Source organism: Eschrichtius robustus, chromosome 13 (assembly GCF_028021215.1).
Source record: "Eschrichtius robustus isolate mEscRob2 chromosome 13, mEscRob2.pri, whole genome shotgun sequence".
In the NCBI taxonomy this organism is placed as follows: Eukaryota; Metazoa; Chordata; class Mammalia; order Artiodactyla; family Eschrichtiidae; genus Eschrichtius; species Eschrichtius robustus.
Window position 1 is genome coordinate 98663041 of NC_090836.1, and position 19848 is coordinate 98682888.

At 49.6% G+C, this 19848-nt stretch overlaps 1 protein-coding gene, 1 long non-coding RNA gene and 1 other non-coding gene across 3 annotated transcripts; 1 reads left to right on the forward strand and 2 right to left on the reverse strand.

The window, feature by feature from the left end:
* Nucleotides 1–6606: 6606 nt before the first annotated feature.
* On the reverse strand, nucleotides 6607–15889 carry LOC137775608 (uncharacterized). The gene is made up of 3 exons (XR_011076048.1): nucleotides 14843–15889; nucleotides 9458–9524; nucleotides 6607–7341 (listed from the first exon to the last, which is right to left on the reverse strand). It is a non-coding gene; the product is annotated as an uncharacterized lncRNA (long non-coding RNA).
* On the reverse strand, nucleotides 9649–9778 carry LOC137775991 (small nucleolar RNA SNORA33). Its single transcript, XR_011076116.1, has one exon. It is a non-coding gene; the product is annotated as a small nucleolar RNA SNORA33 (small nucleolar RNA).
* On the forward strand, nucleotides 15228–18592 carry MCHR1 (melanin concentrating hormone receptor 1). Its single transcript, XM_068561622.1, has 2 exons — nucleotides 15228–15867; nucleotides 17098–18592. The coding sequence occupies exons 1-2, from the start codon at nucleotides 15786–15788 to the stop codon at nucleotides 18075–18077; spliced, it is 1062 nt and encodes a 353-aa protein (XP_068417723.1). The 5' UTR covers nucleotides 15228–15785; the 3' UTR covers nucleotides 18078–18592.
* Nucleotides 18593–19848: the final 1256 nt, after the last annotated feature.

Consider the following 19848-nt stretch of genomic DNA (forward strand, 5'->3'; position numbering starts at 1 on the left):
TAAATAATAACAAACACTTGCAGTCAGCAGCCTGCAGAATAGTCTGGGGAGAAAGGGGGGTTGAGAGGGCTCTAAGGATGGTCCAGAGCAGGTGGGTACCTTTCAGGTCAAGTCTCCTCGTAGCTTTCAGTCCACCTGTGTGAGAATTTCAGGTGCACATTGTCTAGAAAACTTCTGAAGCAAACACACACACTCCTTCCAAGATCAAACCTCACTTCTTAGAGTTCTGTCCAAACTCATAAGGAAGAAGCCCTCAAATTTTACAGTGTCCCTCTCTCTCTCTCTCTCTCCCAAAGAGTCAGAATAAGCTCTCTTGCTGCACCTCTCTTGACCCCAAATAGTGCCTTTTAGAGCTGCAGGAAAAAGGGACCCAAAACAGGATCACAGACCCATAAAATCTTTGAGATTAGCTCCTAGGGGAAGATGGGAAGGGAGCTGTCTCAGAATGTTCTAGGTAGATGGCCTTCCTTGGTGTTGGGAGGATTAACCGGGATGAGACACAGCAGGAGGCAGAGTTCCGGCCCAGGGCAGGAGCCCTGCAACATGTGTCTCCCCGGCACTGCACGTGGTCAACCCCGACAGAGGAGTGAATGAGGTGCTGCGTTTGCCCCTCCCTGAAAAAGGAAGACACCGTGTGGCCAGGTGTGCACTAGGAAGAGAAGTAAGAACTTCGTAAGGGCCTGAAGCTGCAACATTGCTGTCCTTTGTCCTCAGAATGGCAAGTGCTTGCTTAGCACATGCCACTCCTTGGGCACGGTGCTGACCCCTCTGCTTTACACGTTAGATGGTTAGTCCTCAGTGAGTTGCTGGAAACTGAGGCAGAGGAGGACTAAGTAATTAAGGTCACACAGGTAGAAAATGGAAGAGTTGGACCGGAACCCATACCCCCGGGCACCACAGTCCAGCCTCCAAGCCACAACACCGGGCCGCGTGGCCTGTGCTTGGTTAGTTCTCTGCGGGTCCAGGCCTAACCTCTACCAGTTAGGGCCCCCACCCCTCCACGGGCTAATCAGTTTTATTCCGTTCCTTTCTCTGCTGGTTCAACAAGTATTCATGGAACACCTGTTACAAGACAAGCTTGTCTAGGTACTTGGGTTTCATCAGAGAACAAAGACAAAAACCTCCACCTCATGGAGCTTACATTTTATTTAGGGCAAGGTGGAGGATGGGGAAAGACAATAAATAATAAATGTTATACTTCCGGTCATGGTGGACTAGGAAAATCGTACCAACATGCCCACTAAAGATAACTTAACACACTGGGCAAAATATACTAAGTATCTTCTTAAAAGTGTAAAAGAAAAAAAAAAAAAAGTGTAAAAGAGCTAAGAAGGAAGTAAGGAATTACTGGGCCATGCTGAGTCGAGGAGATGTGGTTCATACCTGACAGATATTGACTTTAATCCTCATAACCGTCCTCTGAATTGTCCTAGGAAAACAATAGTGCTGGTACATGGTCAGGGCTGCATCGGGGTTGTGAAATAAATTAGCATGCATGCTAGGCTCTGGGGCTTTATATATATTATCTCATTTGAGCCTCACAGCATCTCTATGAGGTAGATGCTGTTGCTTACTGTTATTTTCCTAACCTTACTAATGAGAAAACAGAGAGTTTAAGGGACCTGCCCAGGGTCACACAGCTAGTAAGTGGCAGAACAGGCTTTGAGCTCAAGTCTGACTCCAGAGTCTATAAACTGAATCACCATCCATGCTACCCCTTGGTAAATAGCATCTATTGGTTTTTCTTTTGGCCACACCACGTGGCATGCGGGATAATAGTTCCCCGACCAGGGATCAAACTCGCACCACCTACCCCCCACCCCGGAGTGGAAGTGGGGAGTCTTAACCATTGGACTGCCAGGGAAGTCCCACATATCTATTGTTTTTCCATTGGCTTTAGTAGAATGATAACTCTAGTAGGAATGTTCCTAGTACTTTGTGTATGAAAAATGACTATATTATCTCTACTGAAATCTTGTTTTATGCAAAGATGTTCCAAAATGCTTTGAGGAGGAAGAAACTACAATCCAAGTGAGATAGGCTGGGACCTGGGACATTTTGCTGGGACCTGGGACCCTTTGCTGCAGTGCTGCAATGCTTGCACCTGGACACACCTTTCCTGGAGCAACAAAATACGAAGAAACTGTATGGGACCAAAAATAACTGCGTGCATGCGCAGTTGGGGCAAATTCTGGACCCAAAAGTTACAAAGAGACCAAAAAACCCAACCGCCAATTTTGAAGAGCCTGGAGCAGAAACAGGCTGTTGAGAGCAAAAGCGGGGTACCGCACATGCCCCTGCACACAACATCACCTAAGGGGTGGGCAAAATACCTAAGCCACCCCTCCGGCCCGACTGCTGGACACACCCCTACCCTCACCCCATATAAGAAACAAGCTTTCCCCCTCTCAGTGAGCAAGCAAGCAAGGGAAAGTGTTGTTAGTTCTCACTGCCCCCTGCTGAAGCAGGGGCCCCAATAAAGCCTTGCCTGAATTTCTTGTGGCCTCTAGTCAATTTCTATTGATTGGGGAAGGCCGAGAACCCTGGTCGGTAATGCAAGCACAGCCTACTGGTGCTACGCAGACTGTAGACACAAAAATTCGTCGGGGAGCAGGAGCTCCTTCTTAGGGCTGAGCTAGTGAACTCAGAGAGCAAATAGTACTGAAGGCCAGGACAAGGGAACCACCTGATTCTACATTTCCCCCCATCCAGCTTAGGCCAGGGCGCTCAGACAGCAGGGCAGGGATGGCAGAAGTGTTCCCAGTTCCACGCCCTCCTTGACCAGTGGGAACCTGGGCCCTCCCAGGGTGGGGGATGTGTGTGACATAATGGTCAAGTCCGTGGTGTTCAGACCTAGCCTGTGACCTTGAGCAAGTGACTTTATTTATTTATTTATTTTGCATTTAATTTTTAATTTTTAAATTTTTTTTAAAATTTATTTATTTATTTTTGGCTGCATTGGGTCTTCGTTGCTGTGCGTGGGCTTTTCTCTAGTTGTGGCGAGCAGGGGCTACTCTTCGTTGCGGTGCGCGGCTTCTCATTGCGGTGGTTTCTCTTGTTGCGGAGCATGGGCTCTAGGTGCACGGGCTTCAGTAGCTGTGGCACGTGGGCTCAGTAGTTGTAGCTCGCGGGCTGTAGAGTGCAGGCTCAGTAGTTGTGGCACACGGGCTTAGTTGCTCCGCGGTGTGTGGGATCTTCCCAGACCAGGGCTCAAACCCGTGTCTCCTGCATTGGCAGGAAGATTCTTAACCACTGCACCACCAGGGAAGCCCAATTTTAAAAATTTTTTACATTTTTTTATTGGAGTATAGTTGATTTACAATGTTGTGTTAGTTTCTGCTGTACAACAAAGTGAATCAGCCATACATACGTATATGCGCTCTCTTCTAGACTCCATTCCCATATAGGTCATTACAGAGCACCGAATAGAGTTCCCTGTGCTATACAGTAGGTTCTTATTAGTTATCTTTTATATATAGTAGTGTGTATATGTCAATCCAATCTCCCGATTTATCCCTCTCTTCCCCCCTTGGTAACCATAAATTTGTTTTCTACATCTGTGACTCAGTTTCTGTTTTGTAAATAGGTTCATTTGTACCGTTTTTTTATATTCCACATATAAGTGATAGCATATGATATGTGTCTTTCTCTGTCTGACTTACTTCACTCAGTATGACAATCTCTACGTCCATCCATTGAGCAAGTGACTTTAACAGCACTTTTGCAAAATGGGAGTAATAACATATTCCAATGGTTATAAGATGCACCACTAAGAAAGAAAACACACCAATTGCGTTGTGACAAAACGTCTTAATGATAGTCTTGGACAAGCCATAAACCAGTCACCGCAACTCTCCTGGCTTGGAGATTCCTCTCATTTCTTCTGTGAGATTGGCAATTTCTCCCGCTTTAGGCTCCATTGCTTGGTGTACGTAGATAGTCAATCTTTTTACCCACAGTTTAGGAACAAAATGTAATGCAACTCCTGCTCCTCATTTGTCGTCCTGCCTTAGGTTCTGCAACGCACTTGCTGTTGCTTTGTAAGAGAAGAGTAGTCATCTCTCCAAAGAGAAAACTTTGTTTCACTGGTATCAATTTCACTCCCTGTTGCTCCATATCCCTGTCTTTCTGCATCATCATTTTTTATCCAAATGCTGAATCATGCTATGATCTTTTCGAAGATTTTTTAAATAGCACTAAATTCAGTACGTGCAGTACAAACAGGGCATCTAAATCAGATGAAGACAAGACAATATAGGCAGCTGTGCTCAATTTCTCACATTTGCAAACGATGATGTCTCCATCAGGACGCAATCAGGATGTCTCCATTGATTGTAAGACACACTCCTAACATCAGAGGTGTTAAAATGTAGGAAAGAATGTATATCTTAGAATTAGTTAAATAGGGTAGCAAATACCTCTATTGATTCTTTCAACAAGAAAGTGACAGAAAACTCAACTCAGATTGACTTAAGTAAAGGGGTATATTGAGCTACAGAAGTCCAAAAGTCCTTGTATTAATTCAACTTCAGGTATGGCTGGACTCAGGACTCCAGGATATAGTCAGGGCTCAGTTCCTTATAATTTCTCTCTCTTTCTTCTATAGGGATGGCTTCAGTCTCATGTTTCACCTGGTAGCAACCTGGAGCCAGTAGCTCTAATCCCCCCATCCTCTCCAGTTCCAAGTCCAGCTAAAAGGAGTGAGCACCTTTGTCCCAGAATTTTGAACCTGAGTCTCAATGCCTCTCATTGGCTCAGACAGGTCACCTGCCCAGGCCTGGACCAATCATCATGGTTACTGGGGTCAGTTGCTACACTCCCCCCCACCAAGTTACCTGCTGGAAGCCCAGGGGCTGCTGGGGCTGCAGAGGGATATGAGGAGAATGGAGGTGGGGCAGCAAAAACAATGCACGACTGACTGTGGGGAGTTAGGTGAGATGAGCCCTCCCAGGGCGGGCCTCTCGGGTGGATTTGGCCCCGGCTCCTCTGCTTTGTGCAACAGGGGGAGGCCTCTGCTGAGACCCACGTGCTGCATCTGATCAGCTGTGCGTGCCCTCCTTCCTGGGCTGCTGACGCCGCACTCACTCAGCTGCTACGTGAGCTGGATGCTGCCTGGAAAGTTAGTAAGCCTCAGAGGCAAGACATTCCTCTGGTGACAGGGGTTGGTGCTGTGAGTGGGTGGGAACGAATGAAAAAGACTGGGAGCACCACGGTTCCTGAAGCCTGAAGCGTTTATGAAGTGAAGAAGCACAGAAAGCAAGCGAGGGGAAATCCAGAGCAGCAGTTGGAGCAGCCGCCCACCGGGGGCCGAGGATGCTTTCTGCCAACAGCCTCCTGCTGCCCAGTCCCCGGGGGAGGGAGGGGGAGCGGGGGGGGGGCGGGGGGAGGTGCATAGCTGCCCCCACCCCGGCCCCACCCACTCTACAGCTCTGCCAGTCTCTTTCCTTCAAATCTAAGTTGCAAGGGGCAGGACGGGGGGCAGGGATCTATCTGGCACTTGGTGGGTAGGGGAGGAAGAGAGGAGGGAGGCCCAGTTAGGAGAGGGTCCTGGAGGAAAGGAATCGGGGGAGACAGAGACGGGAAGACCGGGACGCACAGAAGCTCAGAAACTGGACAGAACTCAACACAGAGCACCTGCTCTCTGTCAGGTCCCCAACTAGGAGGGGAGGCCGCCAAAATAAAGAAATAAATCCCTGCCTCTGGGGAGCACAGAGTGTGGTCTGGGACACAATAAGAAAACTGTTCATCACAGTGGAATGTGATAGCAGGGGTCTGGGGTTTATTGAAGGAAGGTACCCCTGAGGGAGGAGTGAAGAAGGTCATTGCTGAGCAAGAAGCCTCAGGTCAGTCTAGCCTTGACCTGGTCCAGAGGGCGTGTGTGTGCTGGCGGTGGGGTGGACACACCTGCACCGTGGAATGGTTCCCCTTGGGTCAAAGGGACTGGCCTCTTCTACTCGCCTTTCAGACTTCGGCTGTTGACTTATGGGGGTGGTGACCTCCCTGGCAAGGAGGCTCCTGTCAGCCAAGGGCAATTCTCCACACCGAAGGGCAGCTGGGGTGTCTGCAAGGCCTTGGATCCATCACTTTCAGAAGCTGGAGGATGGGTGCAGCAGCCTGGCGGAGCGACCTGGGCCGGGGGGGCGGGTGCGGGCAGCAACGGCATCTGCTCTGATGTGTGTCATGCTGGATGTTTGATGGAGGACGGGTTAGGGAGCAGAAGGGAGCTGTGGGGCGGGGGGCTTCCTGGAGGAGAAGGTCATTCTGGTGCATCTTGAAGAACAGCTTAGGAGGTGGACAAGCAAAGAAAGATCTAAGGGGTCAATGTGTGCAAATGTTGTAGAAGCACGTGGCGCTTTCTGGAAACGCCGAGCTATTTAAGAACCACACTGGGCATAGGGGCGGGCAGAGGCCAGATCATGAAGGGTCCTGTGTGCCATAATCAAAGACTGGAGATTAAAGTTCTTTTAAAAAAAACTGGGCTCTCATTCCACCCCCACCTCAGTCCTTCCTGGAAACATTCACCCACTGTCACAGGGTGAGCCAGCCCAGCCCTGTTCAGTTGGGTGAAATCAGGGCCCAGATTCTCTGCAGAACTGAAATGGGCAGGAGGCCTAGAGCAGGCAAATGGCCAGAGAGGGATGGTCGGAGAGGGGCTGTCTCCAAGGGCTGAAAACACAGCAGTTGGCACCAATTTGAAAATTGTTTTTCTCCATGTAGGCATTTTAGAAGTAGAAAGAAAGTGTCAACACAAGGGAGTTCCGTGGAGAGGAACGAGCGCAGAATTTGGAGTCAGAAAAGCCGAAGGCCAAGGCTTGGGGCCCAGCACCACTGTGCCAGCTGGACGGCTCTGGGAAACTCACCCAACTCTCTGTACCTCCGTTTCCACATCTGCACTGGGGATCATATCTATTCCACAGGGTCAGCTAAGATAAGGCATGTGTGCAAAAAAGGCTGTGCAAATGTTAGTTACTATCATTTTGCCAAAAAAAAAAAAAAAGCTCCCACAGCAAGGAGAATCCTGAGGCAGGCTCACTTTACTCCAGTTCCCATTTGGCACTGAGCAGGTCAGAGACTTACTGGATGACACAGCAAGTGAGCAGCAGAGCCAAGGTGTAAACTCATCCGAGTACCAACTCCAACATCGTCGGCAGAATCAGCTGAAACCCAACTTCACACTGCAATTCGGATGTCCAAGGTGTTCCCAGGAAGTCCCTTTCAGCGGAGTGTTCAAGGTGGTTCCCAATGGGCAGCCCCAATATCCTCTGAAAGGTTGGCAAGATGTAGCTGGATGAGGTTCCCAGGAGGCATGGCGAAGAGGGAGACAAAGAGTAGACATTTGCCCTGAGGATGGAAGAAGAGACCAGGCATTTCTCAACCCTTCCTCTGGCCCCAGCCCTTGGACCCCCACCAACCTTTTCAAAACAGATTTATTGAAATATAATTCACATACCGTAAAATAATCCTTTTGAAGTGTACAATTGGATGGTTTTTACTATATTCACAGAGTGGTGTAACCATCACCACAATAGATAGTGGAATATTTTCATCACCCCATAGGAGGACTCCTAGTCATTAGCAGTCATTCCCTTCCCCCCCACCACCACTTTCCTCCCAGGCAATCGCTAATCTACTCTATATCTCAATAAATATTGCCTATGCTGGGCATTTCACATAGAATAATAAGATACGTCATCTTTGTGACTGGCTTCTTTCACTTAGCATAACGATTTCAAGGTTCATCCATGCTGTAGCATGTATCAGTACTTCTTTTTTTTTTGGCTGTGCTGCGTGGCTTGTGGGATTTTAGTTCCCCAACCAGACCAGGGTTCAAACTCGGGCCCTCAGCAGTGAGAGCACGGAGTCCTAACCATTGGACCACCAGGGAATTCCCCCGTCGTTCTTTTTTATGGCTGAATAATATTCTATTGTATGGTTATACTACGTTTTACTTATCCATTCAGTGCATGGATATTTGGGTTGCTTCAAATTTTTAGCTATCGTGACTAATGCTGCTATGAACATTTGTGTGGACATGTTTTCATTTCTCTTGGGTATAGACCCAGGAGTGGACTTGCTGGGTCATGCAGTGACTTTAACATGTTGAGGAAATGTTTTTGAACGTGGCTGCACCTTTTTACATTCCTACCAACAATGTATGAGGATTCCAATTCTCCACATCCTTGCCAACACTTGTTATGATCTGTCATATTTATAATAGCTATTCTAGTGGGTGTGAAGTAGTATCTCATGGTGTTTGTCTTATTGTGATAAAATGTATGTAACATAATATTTATGATTTTAACTATTTCTAAGTGTATAATTCAGTGGCATTAAATATATTCCTCATTGTGGTTTTGACTTGCATTTTCCTAATGTCTAATGATGTTGAGCATCTTTTCACGTGCTTATTAACCATTTGTATATCTCCTTTGGAGAAATGTCTCCTCAGATACCTTGCTCATTTTAAAATTGGATTATTTGTCGGTTTACTATTGAGTTGTAAGAGTTCTTCATATACTCTAGCTACAAGTCCCTTATTACAGATATGATTTGCAAAGATTTTCTCCCATTCTGTGGGTTTTTTCACTTTCTTGATGGTGTCCTTTGAAGCACAAAAGTTTTAAATTTTGATGAAGTCTAATTTATCTATGTTTTCTTGCTTGAGCTTTTGGTCATATCTAAGAAGGCTTTGTCTAACCCAAGGTCATGAACATTTACCCCTATATTTTCTTCTCAGAGTTTTATAGTTTTAGTTATTTCATTTAGGTCTCTGATCCATTTTAAGTTGGTTTTTGCATATGGTGTGAGGTAGGGGTCTAATGTCATTTTCGTGTGTGTGGATCTCAGTTGTCCCAGCATCATTTGTTGAAAAGTCTATTCGTTCCCTCACTGCATTGTTTTGTCACTCGTGTCAAATACCACACAGCTCCATTTTAAGGAAAGCAGGCCTTAAACAGCAATTTCTACATGCAGTTAGTACAATTTACAATTCCTGGCAAGTGAAGGCAGCTTTTTTCCTCTGGTCACAGGCCTGTGGTTTGAGGAGACTTGCTGTCCAACATGAATTCCTAATATTTGATAGAGGCAAAAAAAATCAGATTCTCTCTTGAATAGCGCGAGGGCTAGGTGCCCACAGAGAAGGCAAGTGACCTATCTTGATCTGTTCTCCCAAAGATGTTGCAAAGCTGCCCCAGGTTTCCATGTGGCCTGATGTGTTGAAATCTCTGGGGCCCAGAGTGGTGGTGGTGTTTTAGTTTTTCCATGTTTATTAAGAAAGGATATTTAACTGAGCACGCCTTGGAGCTGCAGTTTATAAGAATATGACATATATTAGGCTTTTGAAATCTTATAAAAAGCTCTTGACTCAATTACTATATGTGATACCATTCTTAAACTGTTTAATGTATTTTTATTGTATTGTATTTATTTTTTGAGGAACAAGAGCCCAGTTTTTTACTTGATCATTTCTTGCATTTGAAGTACTCCTCAGCGACATCCTTGGCCTGAGACTCTTCGCCACAGTCCTAAAAAAAAACATATGCGATTTTACTAATATTTGGCAACTCCACTAAGTTGTTAACACTAGTTATAGTAAAGCTTTAAAAAATTAGCACATGTCTTATGAAAATGCTTCCCATCATTAAAATGTCTTCTAGCCATTTTCAGGGGCCTTAATGACTTCAATGTTTTTAAGGCCTGTAACATGGCTTTCCTATTGCCAGCATTTTCTAAATTTCTGCAGAAACACATTTGGGTAAGCAGATTCATTGACTGGGTTTGTTTAACACACTTTTAAATTGTGGTAAAATATACGTATTGCTGTGCTCCCCTCCCCTCTGCCCACCTCTGTGCCAGGGGCTTTCACTTAGATCCCTCTACTAGCCGTTCATTCACCCAAGATTTACTGAATGTCTAACGTGTACCCGGCGCTGGGCGAGGCCCAGGAGATGCAGTAAGGTAAGACAGACATGGTCTCTGCCTCCCTGGAAGTTATAATCTAGTGAGGGAAAGGCATTCAATCATCAACTATACAATAAATAAACGTCTGGTTACAACTGTGATGACTGCTGTGAAGAAAAAGTACAGGGCACAATGCAAATGTCCAAAGGCAGGGTGCCAGGTTGGAGCAGGGGACCTGGGGTGTACTCGGAATCCACTGACTGACATGGCAGCTGTGCCTGGCACTAGAATAAGAGCCACAGTGCCTGCATGCAAGGCGTGCCAGACCTAACAGGGGAGACTTCGTGGACTTGGCTGCCCTTGGTCTTGCATGTCCAGCACCCCTCTGCTCCCTGCTCCTTTGGGGAATTGCTGTTCCCTTTTCCAACTGTGTGTCTCCAGGGGCTCCTCTTTTGGGGTAGGGAATGTCGGGTAAACTGAGCTTTCCTTCGGAGGGAAGATCATGACATGTGCAGAACACTGGACCCCAAACCTTTACTGAGATGTCAGACCTTTGTATTTTCATGGCATTTGAAGTGTTCAAAGTCTGAGAATCGAAGAGCCATCAAAAGAGATAATGAAGTCCCGAGGCAAGATGGGAAAGGTGCGCTGATGACCCTCACAAAAAAAAAAGGCAGGGTTTCTGATCTTTTCTGCTTCTTGGAATACAGAAAAAGGCATTTGCTAGATCAATAACTGCATACCAGGTGTCAGGGACTGTATTTATCTTCCCCAACGACGATACCACATCTGAAATAGCAGCTGCAATTGGAGTCACCACATAATTATATTTATAGTAACACACTGGCATTCCCTGACACCCATCTGCCTTCTCCACTGGACAAACTGAGAGTGAAGTGGGAATGTGATAAAATCACCACCTTGCATCTTTAAAGGCCTTGATGATACCATTAATCTCTTCAATCCCCCAGGGGGTGCAATATTGCTTTTGGCTTATCACTTTAGTAAAGAGGGATTTCCATTTGACTTCTCTCCTCATCAGATCCCTTACTCTGCCAATCCAAGAGCCAATACAGTAGTTCTGCCAATGGCTGGGATTATCTATTCCAGCTATAGAAGTAGGGGCAGGGAAACAAATAGCTTTGGAGGTCCACGGGGACTATTGTTAAGTCATTCCAGTCAAACTCCATTTATTACTCGATCCACCTTAATTCCCACTCTGACCAGTAGAGCCAAGTGGCTAAAGTCAGAGCTCTGCTTATCAGACCTGAAGGTTTTTTCAGATATACAGATCAAGTAGGAACTTAGTGAAGGGCTGCTCATATATTTTGGTTTTAGGAACTCCATGATCAATTAGCCACATCAGCCTCTGCAGGGCAGCCAATCTGGGTAACTCCACTGGCCCCGCCTATTATAATAACCATGCTCACTTTCCTCTGGAAAGTGCTGCTACTTGGTTTCTCCCACTCCAGGGTCTACACATCCCCACGGAAATAAGGAAGCCCACTTCACCTGCTGCTTTTCCCACCAGCAGCTCCCACCAAGGACTGTTTAGAGGTGCTACTACTGCCCCTCCCAAAGAACTTCTCAAGGCCGTGGTTTTCCGGGGGATCAACCCTGGGTACCAAAAAATATCATGTCCATTACATTCTGTTAGGGGGTTGACTTTATTCTGTAAGCAATTGGGAACCACTAAAGTGTTTTCAACAATGTAGGGTGATGAAATGTCTATCTTTTTTTTTTTTTGGTTGCACCGTGCAGCATGCAGGATCTTAGTTCCCTGACCAGGGATCAAACTCTGGCCCCAGCAGTGAAAGCACCAAGTCCTAACCATTGGACCACCAGGGAATTCCCCTGAAATTTCTATCTTAACAAGAATACTCCTGCTGTTTGGTAGGGAGTATAGTGTAAGGGGCAAGGCAGGAGTGAGGGGAGCAAGTGAGAATCCGATGCAGTGACCCCAGTAAGACTTCAAAACATGCAGATGACAGCCAAGTCCTGAAAAGTACAGGGCAGGTGGATATTACCACGGGGGCAGTCAGGGAGATACACCAAACCCTTGGGGTACCCTGGGTAGGGCATGGTGAGTGGGGGCACATGGATAGGAGGGAAAGGGTTTATTGCTGTACGTAGGCCTGATCTTCCTCGTGATTGTGCTGGGCAGAGCTGAGCAGCAGGTCAAAAGCCAGATGGCTTGGAGGAGAGTAGGTCAAAAGTTCTGTTCTCAGGAGGAGTTGGTGAGCGGTGTGGGCTTGTCCACCACTACAAGGGACCAGATGCTGTACCTCATGGGATCCCGGAGAAGCCATGTGAAATGTGTCTCAGGAAAAGGGGAAAATGGGAAAAGCATCTTTCTGTGGTTCCCACCCCCCATTGGCCAACGGTTCACCCTAAGGAGTGAACTCTCCCCGTACTTCCAGGTTGCTCTGGCGTGGGCATTCTGTGGGGTCCTATATTCTAAGTCACGACAGCAACAGAGAGAACTGGGACAGAGGGTAAAAAGCACATGGTGCAGGCCTAGGGCAAAGCACCATCAGGTCATACCTGCACCTGAGTTTGGTACACCTGTACCTATACCTGAACTTGGTCAGGGACTGTGCTGAGCAGGGTCATTGCAGCAATGGATGGAATATAAACTAGGTGTGGCCAAGACGATTTGAGAGGTGCACATGGGCATCCAGGAGGGATGCTCAGCCCTAAAACGGTCACTGGCAAGGAGAGTGAGACATGGTTTAAGTTAGTCATTTGTAGTGAAGAGGATGCTGAGGATTCTACCTGAATGCCTCCTCAAAGAGGACGTCCTTAACTCTCCTCTTTAAAGGACCCCAGTCACTCCCATCATCCCATTCATTCCCTACCACACAAGTCATCTGCCATTGTGGATTGACTGTTCAGCCCCTCCATCAACCCCACACCTAACATGCAAAGGCCAGAAATCTAAAACTTACCCTTCCCAGATTCCCTTGCTGCTCAGTCATGGTTTAAATTTCTCCAATCAGGCAGAGTCATTTTGCTAGTGCAGGGGTGGCATAGTTCCGGAGCCGTGCTTTTATAAACACCTAAATCCCTTCATGATTAAGTTACCTGGACTCGTCTGGATCTAAGCGTTGAGCAGGATATTTTGTTTACTTATTGGCTTGCTTGTTATTCTCTGTCTCTCACCACTCTGTCGTTGAAGCTCCTTGATACCAGGCACTTGTTTGTTTTTTTTCACTGTATCCACAGAGCCTAGCACAGTGCCTGGTATATAGCAGAGGCTCAAGAATGATTTGCTGGATGAAAGGATGGATGGATGGGTGGGTGGATGGATAGAGGTGGGAAGACTATGGCAGGTGGAAGAGGATGAAATAGTGGGCTGTAAGGCTCATGTTCCCAGCCTGTAAATTCTGAAATGCCCCAGAGCCGAGTCCTCACAACTCTTTTCCAGTCACCCTCACCCTCTAGGTGAGCTCATCCAGTGTCATCAATTTAACTTCATAGCTCCAGGCATGACCTCTCCTCGGAATTTCTGGCTCACATCCAACACGACCCAACATTTTCTCTCAGATGTTAACAGACGTCTCAAATGTAACGTATCCAAACAGAACTCTTCATTTCTCCTCCAAATCTTCTCCTCCTGCAGACTTCCCTATCTCTATTCTGCCAGTAGTTTGGGCCAAAAACCTAGGAGTCATCCCTGATGCCTCTTTCTCTCGTACATTTCTGGTCTAATCTGCAACAAATCCTCTGGGCTCTACATAATGTACAGAAACCCACCATTTCTCCCCACCCCCACCTCCCCGGTCTAAGATACCATCCTATTTCACTTGGATTATTGCAATAGTCTTTTATATTGGATGCTTCTGGTCACCCTTGTCACATCTCCCTCGGCTACCTCTGACTTTGACTCCAGCTGCAGCAGACAGGTGTGTGTGAGCTCAGCTGGTCTTGTGCTCATGTGTCTTGCCTCCGGCATGCACCTTGGGTCTGTTCGCTTTTCACCCAGGACGTCAGCGCTCTCAGAGCCCTCTTGGCTCCAGCACAAGATTCACCTTGTGCCAACAGCCTCTCGCCTCAAGTGTGAGCTGCACATCAAAAGTCGTTCTGTGCCACATCTGATGCCGTAGCAGCCTGCTCCGCCCATGCACCCAGGAGCGCACAGTCAACGCCCCAGTGGCAACACTCAACCAGTGGGGGTCGAGGCAACTGAGAAAATGTTCCTGCCCCCCATCCTTCAGGCAGATGATTCTGGGAAACAGTCTGTGCACTTTTCAAGGACCCTGGTAAATGCAAGCTCCCATTGCCCACAGCGGTGAAGTTGATAATGCACCTTCTGTTGGCTTCGTCTTCTTTCCTGTCTTGTTGTCCCCACTCCCTCACGGCTGCTCCTTGGTTCATCTCTCAGAAGAGCCACGTGCACATAAGTCCTTGTCCCAGGACAAGGGCTAAGGCCTGACAGAATCTGCCATTCCGCTAGTTCCTCCTGCTACTCTCCCCTTTGCTCTACTATAGCCACAGTTCTCCAGAGATACCCAACACACTCCTGCCTCAGGGCCTTTGCACTGGCTATTTCTGCTGCCTGGAATGCTCTTCCTCCAGATATTTCCAAGCACGCTTCTTTACTTCCTTCAGGACTCTTCCCGAGAGACCTTCGTATGTAAAGTAGTAACCTCTCCCCCTCCCCCAGTATTCCCTGTCCCCCTCACCCTGCTTTAAGTTTTTTATAGCACTGATCACCAATATCATAAATTGTCTTTTTAGGGGGGTATATTTTCTGCCTGCTCTCCCACCCCCAACTTAAAAGCAATCATCATGAAGACAGGGACTCAAGGACTTTGTTGTTTTTTCACTGCAGAACCTAGAACAGTGCTTGGCAAGTAGTAAGTGCTCAATAAATATTTGTTGGATGAAGCAAATAAATAAATAAGACTGAAGAAGTACGTATGGATCAGACTGTGGTTACCTTGAACCCACGGCTCCTGAGTCCGGCAGCGGGTCTGGTGGTGACTCTGGGCTCTGAGGGACACCAGAGGCTGGCAGCAGGATGCCTGTGCCGAGAATCCACTGAATGCTTTGCCCTCTCAGGCTGTTCCTGATGATCCCTTTGGGGGTCTTTGTTCTGAAATTTCTCTCAAGGAGTTCCAGGTAAAACCTCAAGGACCTAAGAGCATCTCTCTAAGCCTGGTCCATGCTGATCCTGGGCAGAAGGGAGTTTGTCCCCTTCTGGTCCCCGAGACCCTGGCCATCACCAACATGGGGTGACCTGAACCGCCTCTGAGTGCCTGCAAGGGCTCAGCAGCCAACAACTCCTCAGCTTCTGAAGGCTGGAATCCATCGGGGCGCTGGGAAGGGGCCGAGGGTGGCCTGGGGGCAGGCGTGCTGTGGTTCAAGCCTTCCCTTCCCAAGCTCTGCTCCCAGCCACCCCCGGCCCCCGGCCCGGTGGCCCAGGCACCGGTACCTGGGGTGAGGGGCTGGCCGGGCTCCTTGCCTTTGCAGAGTCTTGTAGCCTCACGTGAGGGAAGCAGCACCCCCGGTGGCACAGGAGACACAGCCCAAGTGCCAGAGGGAAGGAAGCCCCGTCCCTGATGGGGATGCCTGAGCCCGGCTCCGGCCGCTGGGCTCTGCAGGCAGTCGGAAGCTGGAGCTGCTGCGGCGCAGGACCGAAGAGGTTAACGCGCATCTGCCTCCGAATGTTAATGTGTCTAGGTGATGTCAGTGGGAGCCGGGGAAGGAGTGAGGGGAGAGCGGTGGGCAGCGGAGGCAGCAGAGGCTGCCGGACTGTCTAGGAAGACCCCCCTCCAGACGGCGGGGCTCCGGGGGGCCGGGGCACGGGAGGCAGCGGTCGGCGCGGGAGGCTGCCGCAGCCTGCGTGGGCCGACGGGCGAGCGGGCGCCGGCGCCGGCGGGATGGACCTGGAAGCCTCGCTGCTGCCCACCGGCCCCAATGCCAGCAACACCTCGGATGGCCCGGATAACCTCACCACGGCCGGTGAGACGTGTTGGAGGGGAGTTCTCCCTCCTCTGCGCCGGGGGTGGGAAATGGGAAGATTTCACCTCTAAGCCAAACTGCTGGCGAAACTTTATTACAGTTCTTGGGGATAAAATGTGCAGTATGCTTTGCCCGGAGGGGCAGGGGAAAAGGGGACGAGAATGAAACGGCAGGGACAGAGAAGCGGGCAAAGGCACACTCGGAAGTGGCCGGGGATGGTGGCCAGCCGCGAGGGAGGCAGGGGAGAGCTGCCAGGAGTTCCAAAGATGCTTTGCAGAAAATATTCCAGGCTAGAAAAGCAAGCAAGAGAAGCTGGAGGGTGGTATGTAGGGAGATAGCTGGAGGCTCACTCATTCACTGATCCCGTTGGCTTTTCGCTCGAACTACGTGTGATGGGGTCTGAAACATCCTTACTGCCTCCTCGGAGAGGCGTGGGAAGGGATAACTCACAGAGATGCGAGGACATTTCCAGCGTTCAGATGCCCTGGAATTCTAGCTTTGAAGGATAAGAGGAGGAAGAAAAAAGAGGAAAGGTTTGCATAGAGAAAATTCTAGGGTGGCTGGGCTGCAACACACAGCTTCAGTCTCTGGTCACTCAGGAAGCCTGGGAAGCCCAGGCTCAGAAGATAGGGACCAAGGAAATCCCGGATAGGAACCCAGGAGAGGGGAGGGCTGTGGGCCTGATGGGCAAAAGCCTCCAGGAGACAGACAGTCACCCACAGAGATGTCCAGGAATCAGTACCCAGCTTTCAACCAGCGACTCCTGAAATGAAATGATCAGGGCTGCAAATAGGAAAGGAGAAAACACATGCACACACCCACACATGCTCACAGTTTCATGTCCTGCTGGCTGTTTTGATGATGTTTCCTGGTGAAGCCCAGAGGCCCACAGAACAATTCTCTGCAGACTGCTGTGGTTCTTGACTCTGTGACTTCTGAGAAAATGCAGGAGGCAAAGGACCGGTCCTTCAACAAACAGGTGGTGCAGGAGACCCTGATGGGATTGACCAGGGAACCGGTGCAGGAGGGCACGGGGGCAGGATTAGCAGCAGTGTGGGCAGGGAGTGTGGCATGGGGGATTCCAGATGAATGATGGGCCCTGAGCTGAAATGGCAGGAGAATGAATGGGGGGCAGGCTCATGGCTGGAGGCTGAGCACGCCAGTAGGAGGTCAGTCCTCAGAGAGCAGAGTGCATGTCAAATGGTCGACGCTCGCTCCTTCTGTCCCCAGGGCTGCCGCCTCGCACAGGGAGCGTCTCTTACGTCAACATCATCATGCCTTCGGTGTTCGGTACCATCTGCCTCCTGGGCATCATTGGGAACTCCGTGGTCATCTTCGCGGTGGTGAAGAAATCCAAGCTGCACTGGTTCAGCAACGTCCCCGACATCTTCATCATCAACCTCTCGGTGGTGGACCTCCTCTTTCTCCTGGGCATGCCCTTCATGATCCACCAGCTCATGGGCAATGGTGTCTGGCACTTTGGAGAGACCATGTGCACCCTCATCACGGCCATGGACGCCAACAGTCAGTTCACCAGCACCTACATCCTGACCGCCATGGCCATTGACCGCTACCTGGCCACCGTCCACCCCATCTCCTCCACCAAGTTCCGGAAGCCCTCCGTGGCCACCCTGGTGATCTGCCTCCTGTGGGCCCTGTCCTTCATCAGCATCACCCCCGTGTGGCTCTACGCCAGGCTTATCCCCTTCCCAGGAGGCACCGTGGGCTGTGGCATCCGCCTGCCCAACCCAGACACTGACCTCTACTGGTTCACCCTGTACCAGTTTTTCCTGGCCTTTGCCCTGCCCTTCGTGGTCATCACGGCCGCGTATGTGAGGATCCTGCAGCGCATGACATCCTCCGTGGCCCCCGCCTCTCAACGCAGCATCCGGCTGCGGACGAAGAGGGTGACCCGCACGGCCATCGCTATCTGCCTGGTTTTCTTTGTGTGCTGGGCGCCCTACTACGTGCTTCAGCTGACCCAGCTGTCCATCAGCCGCCCGACGCTCACCTTTGTCTACCTGTACAACGCGGCCATCAGCTTGGGCTATGCCAACAGCTGCCTCAACCCCTTTGTGTACATCGTGCTCTGTGAGACGTTCCGAAAACGCTTGGTCCTATCGGTGAAGCCTGCGGCCCAGGGGCAGCTTCGAGCCATCAGCAACGCCCAGACGGCTGATGAAGAGAGGACAGAAAGCAAGGGCACCTGACACTTCCCCTGCCACCCTGGGCACTTCCACGTCAGGGCACCACGGCAGACCGTGGGGGAAGATGCTGAGAGAAACCCAAGACGGCTCTGGGAGGATGTAGGGAGGCTGGGTGGTTACAACTAAAAACATTAAATGGGGCCCACAGATTGCTCAACGGAGCCAGGTTTGGGGGCTTCAAGCATCAGAAATCTCCTTCGGAGAGCAAGATGGACCTTTGGGTTGAACAGAAACTGAGTAAGAAGATTGGTTTAAAAGTTCGGTTGAGCCCTACATCTGCTAGCTCCCAAATGTCTTTTTCCAGAGAGAAGACGTAGAAGGCTTCTTGCCGGGTTCATTTAAAATCAGGCAGGGCCAGGGCGTGAGGAGCGGTATGGGCACAGGCCCCTGGGGAAATGGGAAAGGTGGTGCGGCCTCACCACCTTTTCCTGTCTCTCATTGGTATGATGGAGGGCAACCTTTCTCCCAAGCTGGAGGATGATGAAAAATAAAGCATGTGGTCTCTCCACGTTCCAGCATCCTGTGTCAATTTCCCTTTATCTCTAGGCGATGCATGTTTATTTGGGGGTTGGGGGTGGGATCTGAGCCCACGGAGGTAAAAGCCCAATTTGCTAGGAGATCCACTTATTGGGAATGACAAGGCTACCCGGGATGGGTGTGGGTGAGGGCCTTGAAATTAAGAAAAAGGGGAAGGGTCAAGGGGGCTTTTGCAGTTGTGGGGTCATTCTCTTCGGGGGGCACATTTGTCAGTCACCAGATCCAGAGTGAGCGCCCATCAGGGTCCTGCACATGCAGGGGTCATTCTGAGGCCTGGTGTGTTTGGCATCATTTTTTTGCTCTAGCCCTTTCTCTCCAAAGTAAAAACAAATAAAGGAAAATCTCCACCTGTATCTCTCTGGACGCTCCTGTATAATTGCTCGGGCTTGGGGGTGGGCGTAGCGGTGGAGGCAGGCAGCCGAAAAGGAAAAGAGGGGTCGTTTGGCCGTGGAATCTAGACCTTGGTTCAGGCTGCATTTTAGGAAGCAAGAAGCAGGGGATCTGCTTGCCTAAACCCATAGGGAGGATTACTGTGAATTCATTAGATTGAAATTCCGCTGCCAGTCTTGTTCTCGGGACTCAACTTCCTGTCTTCTGCTCAAAAGCACTCGGTTATTAGCAGTGCTGGCCCCTCAGGCCAGAGTCCCACCCGCCACCTCCCCTGCTGAGTCACAAGTCGCAGGGCTGGCTTCTCGGGGCAGCCTGAGCCTGAGCCTGCCTCTTGCTGCTGCTGCTAAGATCTGCTGTGAGCCACGTTGAGCAGGAAGATTACAGACGGGGCCGCTGGGCGGCGGCCAAGGCTGCTGCTTCTCAGCTTCTTCACGAGCGGAGCCAGGAGCCAGGAGTTCTGCGCGAACCACTCCGCAGACGTTGATGAGACAGTGGGAGCAAATTGTGAGCTCCTGACTTGTCCAGAGGCATCCTTAAAGCAGCTGCATCAGCACAGCCTCTCTCACCAGTTATTTTTCACTGCGGAGCTGCAGCAGGTAGCCTGATTAGCAAACTTCTGGGCAGCTTCTTCAGGTCCCGGCGAGCTCTTTGTAATCATCATCATTAGTATTTCCTGCTTGCGTTCCACCCCACCCAGTGCGTGGGGAGTTGGGGGTCGGGGGGTGGGGACAAAGCAGACAGTTTTCCTTACTCATTTACAGTGGGGTCTCTAGCTGTCACAGGTAAGCTCCAAATCTGTTTTAGATGCACATCCAACAACAACAAAAAAGATTCTTATGGGAGCTTT

Excerpts from the sequence above, each read along its gene's own strand:
- MCHR1 (XM_068561622.1), top strand. The coding sequence starts at position 15,786 with ATGGACCTGGAAGCCTCGCTGCTGCCCACCGGCCCCAATGCCAGCAAC. Across the intron at positions 15,868-17,097 it reads GGATAACCTCACCACGGCCG|GGCTGCCGCCTCGCACAGGG; the intron begins GTGAGACGTGTT and ends TTCTGTCCCCAG.